Here is a 6,706-nt window from a genome sequence, read left to right as displayed (position 1 = left end):
CGTGGTATACAGTGCGCTGCTATTAAGCTGGCTGAATTTACCCGGAATTATTAACTGCTTAGTTGAAAAATGTCCGCATTTCATTCAAATATTTCATCTTAATGACGTAATTAATTAGGTAACTATCTTTGTAGAACCGACTATCGTTTGCGGAAAAGTCCTTGTTTCACAATAACGTATAATGATTTATGATGTAGGCAGTACCGGTGACTGTTGGTAAGTTCCCGTAACTCCGAGGTAGAGACAACCGCCCCGTGCGAGTCACTGACAGCAATGACAAGTAAACTAGATGCGATGCGCACACGCAGGCAAACAGCCTCAGTGCCCCAAACAAAAACAAAAGGAAAGGAAAAGGAACCAAAAATAAAAGCAAAATAAAAAGGGATATCTGAATGTTTATTTACAATTTGCTCTCTAATAATAACTATTTGATTATTATTATTGAAGAAAAACTTAAGCAACATCAGTGCTTCATCCCTGATTACCCACATATCCAATTTAAAACATGTTAATCATATCAACTTGTGTTACACAAGCCCCTAATACGCTAAATTAAAACGTAAAATACCCATTATTGTAGAGTTAGCTCTCAGCTCGTACCGGCAGGTACTTATAGTTAAATATTACATCAAATCATTAAAATCAAACGTAATCTACGATAATAGTTTCACCGACACAATCATATGAATAACATAATAGTACGATACAATCACAGTGGAAGCGAACAGATCGGCCGCGGCCGGGGCAGGTTGACTGATTCGTAAGCAGATGCATACATCTGGAGTATTTGTACATTCAATCGTAATAAATTATTGTCAATGAACGTCTCGCGGTAGAGTCGGCGTGGTCGCGTGGGCACGCGCCGCGGTGAAACCATCGTTTAACTAAATATACACATACATGGGGCATGATTTCATCCAGCTGCTTCGCAAAATGCAATTTTATACACAAGTAAAATTTTATTGCAACAACCCAAAATTTACAAGATTCGTCTAAATATTGAGTAAGATCACAGAGTCGCGCCGACGTGTCGGCTGCGTGCGTGCCCCATACCATGATATACATTTTATCTATAATAAGGCAATCCTCCAGCTAAATTCAAGCGGAAGCTTTTTAAATATCTAAGGAAAAATATATTTAGAAAATATGTTAACATTCCATCTGTTAATACATTTAAAAATAAACCCCAGAATTGTGAAAAAAATATCTTATAAATAATAATTACTAGGTCGAATCTTGTTGAGGCGAAGAGTGCGGTGCGCGGGGAGAGATCATTGACTAAGCCTCGCACGAGTCTCGCGGCGGCCCGCGGCCGGACGTGCCTCCTGTACTGAGCTCACTTGCATATAAACATCAAATATCGCTTGCCTATCACTTGACAATAAAAGAAAATTCATGCAGTCCGAAAAGAGGAGAAAACTAAATGATTACGATTTGCACTGGTATGTATGATTACGTTAAAGTCTGTTCAAGACAGTTCTAATTTTAAAAGATAATTTCCTACTCTTTTCTGCAATACTGCGATAAATTTTCTAACTGAAGTTTTATATGATTTTATTACTTTAGTGGTATAGGATTATAAGTATGAACAATGTTGGTAATGAGGCGTGTCCGGCCGCGAGTTCATGAGCATTGCATAAAGTAGGCCAACATGGAGAAAAACTTTAATAGCAACAAAAGAAAGTGAAAAAAATGAAAGTTTAGATCCAGTCATTGATATCTTTCCAATCATAAAATGTCGTTATCGAATTACGTCATTAGTAACGTAACTACTGACATCAGTAAGTATTCTATTTGTCAATGAAAAGGAAATAATAAACGTAATGTCTAATATAAATGTTGGCGTATCTCATACAATGCTCAGTAAGTGATTGAAATAATTATAACTAAAAATATAATGCTTTTCATAACTACAACCGTAACACAACTAAATATTAGATTATTGTCAGGCAGCAAACTAATGTACTACATTATAGTAAAATTAACATTACATAGTCTTGTCATATAAAATAGTTTCGCATACGAAATCAACTCGGATTGCATAGTAAGAATGTATGAAGGTTACAAGTATCCGTGATTACAAGTGATAGTTGAATACAAATGATAAACTCTTAAACATCTAATTATACAATAATTAATAAGCAACCGCCGCGCCCTCGCCGCAGCGCCGCCGCGCATGCGTCGTGCAACACAATACTATATGTTATAATGACTACCAAACTTGTACGATATGACTTATATTAATACTTAAACAGAGGGCGCGCGGGCGACCTACGCACGTAAACTAAATCGGTTGCAGCCGTAAAATAATTGCATTAATTTGTTTTAATCATAAAGAACAATTAGTTAACAATTTTTGTTCTATCTAATAGTGAATATACATGCATATTACACTCGTTAACTATTAGTGTGTACTAAATGTTTATAAAATTCTTAGATTTTTTATTTCGTTTATTATACTTGAATCTACATCTACTAGTCCGTCACCGCGCCCTACACACATAATATATCTACAATATAAAACTCCCATTAACATGAATATAGTAGTAAACACAGCATAAATGTTTGTTTGTTTGTAACCAAACAGCGGCGAGCCGCACTACGCTACGTGATATGGAACGTAACATAAAACGTATTAATAAATCTCATATAAAGCAAGCTACGTCCACGATACAATCAAACTGTAATTGACAAAATCACCGTCACATAATAACTAAAGCACTACCAAACAACTCTCCCGGTGTACACCCACTGTACTGTACTGTACGCGTACTGTACTGTACAGTGTACACAGCAGTGGACAGTGTCCACTGCACATCTCGTGTGAGCTACGATTACATTCCCATAATAAACATTTGGTACAAACACTAAGTCTAAGATAAAATATTAGTAAATGCAACCTACTCGCTTCGCTTTTGCAGCATAAATCATAATAAAAAAATTAAAACGAAATTTACAATCCATATTATACAAGTAAACGAATAAACTTTTGTCACCACGCGTTATATAATATAATCTGCTCGGTCGCAGTAAAAATATGTTCACAAAATGAATGCGATAACCTATGATACAGTAAAGAGCGCTGCGGCTACACCGCGAGGCTCAAATAAATTACTGAACTTACAAAATAAACGATTAAACACATCTGATACTATTAAGTATACATCGATTCACATACTAAGCGACTACTAACAGTAGGTCGGGTACGATTGACAATTTAATTAATTAACTTATGAAATCAAACGAAAACGGCCGTTTGTACAAGTAGATCAACTATAAGTATATAGACGGCTCGAGGCCGGGATAAGGAACTGTAAATACACATTGATACACACTAGTCATAGTTTTGATTTAAAAATTGTAGTGTGAGAGTCGATATCGGGGTTCCTTGAGTCTCTGGCGCCCTTAAGCGGCGGCGGCGCCGTAAGGCCGCAGAGGGTCGGAGCTTAGCCTGCTCCCTCTTACCACGTGCAACCAGGCGACAGTGTTGACGACCAAACTATGGTGCATTACCACGCTTTCCTACGGAAAATTTCGACGTAGCATTCGAATTAAGAATTTCAATGTCGATTAGCCTCGAGACACGATTATTTTTAGAGGCATCGACGTCGTGATATCAGTGTACAGAGATCGCGGGTCGTCACTCCTCGCCAGCAGCGCACCGGGCGGGCCCGCGCTACGTCAGCCGCGCCAGGTGTGGCGTCAGTAGCAGCCGGCACAGGCGAGGCGGCGGGCTCAGTCGGTGTACCACAGCTGCTGGTGGTGCGGCGGCACGAGGTACGTGGGCGAGTAGGGCTGCAGGTAGCCGGGCACGCCCACGCCGGCCACGCCCGCCACGCCGGCCACGCCCACGGCCGGCAGCCGCGCGCCCGACGCGTGGTGCGCCGGCGGCGGGCACGCGCCCGACGACACGCCGCCCACGCCGCCGCTGGAACCGCCACAACAACGCACATTACTCAATTATTATCTACTGGACATCCTAAACACGTCGACAGGTTACGGAAGGACCCGCGATTGGTCGAACGTCGAGCGGCATCTTATAACTCTAATCTCTATCTAAACGTCAGAAGCACATATGTGACTCAGAAGTGTTCATAGAACTTGTTCGCCTGTTATGTTAGGTATGTAAAGGTTGTATCCCCAATCAACAGAATCAGAATCAGAATCATTTTCAGAATCAGAATCATTTATTCAACGTAATTATCATGGATAAACTTGTTGAAGGTCAATGTAACATTTTTGAATTTATGTCATTTCGCAAGGTGTTATGGCTGAGGAGAAGAAATGACAAGAAACTGCAACAGTAACACATCTTTTAAATCAATGAGGGTACATTACAAGTTATTTAATAACTAGAGGAACACATTCAATACCAGACATTTTTTATCATTTAGGTAATCATTAATCTTATAATAGGCTTTTTTACATAAAGTAAGCTTCACGTGAGCTTTAAATTTATTCTCTGACAAATTTAAAATATTATCTGGTATTTTATTCTAAAAACGTATACATAACCCCAAAAAAGATGAATTTAATTTACTTAATCTAGAATTTTGAACAACAATTTTATTTTTATTCCTTGTATTGTAGGTATGCCTTTCACAGTTTCTCGGAAGGAGAGATGACAACCTAGTCTAGTATGAAAAGTAGTTTTAAGTTGACGTTTAGTTTCTATCTGTCCACCCTATTATAACATAGGTACTCACGTATGGTAGTGGTATGTGGGCACGTATAGTGGCGGCGGCAGGTACCCGGGGGATACGCCCCCGCCCGGGGACAGCACGCCGCCGCTGCCCGCCCTGCAATACATCAACAACAATTGGCTTGTGTACTAGGTTCAAGATAACATAAACAGCCTATATACGTCCCACTACTGGGCACAGGCCTTCCCTCAATCAACCGGAGCGGGTATGGAGCATACTCCACCACGCTGCTCCAATGCGGGTTGGCGGAGGTGTTCTTACGGCTAATAGCCGGGACCAACGGCTTAACGTGCCCTCCGAAGCACGGAATCATCTTACTTTTTCGGACAATCAGGTGATTCAAGCTTGAAAAGTCCTTACCAAACAAAGGACAGTCTCACAAAGTGATTTCGACAATGTCCCCATCGGGAATCGAACCCGGACCTCCAGATCGTGAGCCTAACGCTCTAACCACAAGACCGAGGAGAAGAGGCGGTTCATGATAAATTATGCCGAATTTCATAATTACTAAACATAAATCCGACATATTATCACGTTTTTCCATGACGTCACAGTGTTCTTTTTCATACAAATTCGATAGTAAATTCGAGTTTTGACGTTTAGTAAAAAGTAACTGATTTGACTAGTTGGAAACTAGCCTATTATACTTTCGACATGAATTCTACTGCGTAATAGAAATATACCCTTATTTCTTTCCTCGTTAATTTTTTTTAGAGCAAAAAAATGTTCACTTAACTTCATAAATCTGAGATTTCTAAACATAATAGGGTTTGGATTTTAAAAGAACATTCGGTGTTACGACTTTAATTTCTGGTAAACAGTGAAGCCCTTCGATGGCATATTACGTATATCGCTGATGTGATGAAAGAATACGCTCATACGAGTGGGACATTGAAGTTCTAGCAGATAATTTAGGTTTCTGAAAGAGCGGTTTCTCAGAGTACCAGATGTTATTCTAGAAAGAATGACAATGTGGATTAACGTGTCGGCTTCCTTGAGGAAGTCGAAGACTGCGCAAAATGGAGGAAGTTAGATAAGGACGAAGATTACTACTTACTGATGTAAGTAAGTAGTCGTTACATGAGCCATGTCAGGGGCATTTAACGGCTCAATAGTAACCCTGAGACCAGGGTTGGTGAAGTTGGTATTCCACCTCACAACCCATACGATAGAAGAAGAATCTATCTATCTAAGAAGAGTAGGAAAGCGGTCTCGCCGGGACTACACTAGGCACTAAGCAGAGGTGTCATACTTGTAGTGCGGGTGCGGATGGTGGTGCCAGGCGTGCGGCGCGTGCTTGTGCGCCTGCGGCGGCGCGCCCACGCCGCCCACCGCGCCCACGCCCACGCCGCCCACGCCCACGCCGCTCACGGCCGCCACGCCGCCCACGCCGTACTCCCGACAACCGCCGCTCTGCAAACAATAAATCGTTCGTTAGTCAAGGTCCTAATTGCATATAAAAATAAACTTTTTATATGTAATGTGTGCTATCCTGGAACAAATATATGATTTTGGGCACTTCCAGGAAGTTCGTTATGGTTATTCGATTGCCAAGGTAAAGTATCGAACGCACTAATATGTTATACTCGTAATTCGTAGTACTATTACCAATCATTCGACGTACGCACAAAAGTTTTTAATAATGTTAATATTAAAATAAAACTAATTGAATATACTTACGCTATCTCTCTTGTTGTGTTGCGCCGGCACATATTGATTGCACTGGTAATCGTTCGTCTGGCGTAATGTCGTCCCGTTCTGTAAAGGATAAACACTTGTCAGAAATGAAAGCTCTAATGTCTGCCGCTTTTGTAATGAAAATGAGTGCAATTACTATACGAAATTTTTCATGGTAGTTACGACGAAGTTGTACTTTATAAAAAATTAATACCTCATAGTGAGGTAGCCAAAACTGTTACCGTTTTTGAAGGTACAGATGAAAATTCATCAATCAATCATTATCACGGTTTATCTCAAGAGGTTTATCTAACAGAAAGCTCAGT

At 40.4% G+C, this 6,706-nt stretch overlaps 1 protein-coding gene across 4 annotated transcripts in view; it reads right to left on the bottom strand.

Moving 5' to 3' along the window:
- Positions 1–377: 377 nt before the first annotated feature.
- LOC126375450 (homeodomain-interacting protein kinase 2) overlaps positions 378–6,706 on the bottom strand; it is a 117,201-nt gene continuing 110,872 nt past the window's right edge. For all 4 annotated transcript variants that reach the window (XM_050022373.1, XM_050022372.1, XM_050022374.1 and 1 more), the window contains exons 19-22: positions 6,384–6,461; positions 5,956–6,116; positions 4,707–4,799; positions 378–3,928 (exon numbers count right to left, since the gene is read on the bottom strand). In XM_050022373.1, coding sequence (XP_049878330.1) covers positions 3,736–3,928; positions 4,707–4,799; positions 5,956–6,116; positions 6,384–6,461 — 525 coding nt within the window. In that variant the 3' untranslated portion in view covers positions 378–3,735. The remainder of the gene's footprint in view (positions 3,929–4,706; positions 4,800–5,955; positions 6,117–6,383; positions 6,462–6,706) is intronic.

This window comes from Pectinophora gossypiella, chromosome 19, assembly GCF_024362695.1.
Source record: "Pectinophora gossypiella chromosome 19, ilPecGoss1.1, whole genome shotgun sequence".
NCBI lineage: Eukaryota > Metazoa > Arthropoda > Insecta > Lepidoptera > Gelechiidae > Pectinophora > Pectinophora gossypiella.
This window is presented reverse-complemented; position numbering and strand designations above follow the sequence as displayed.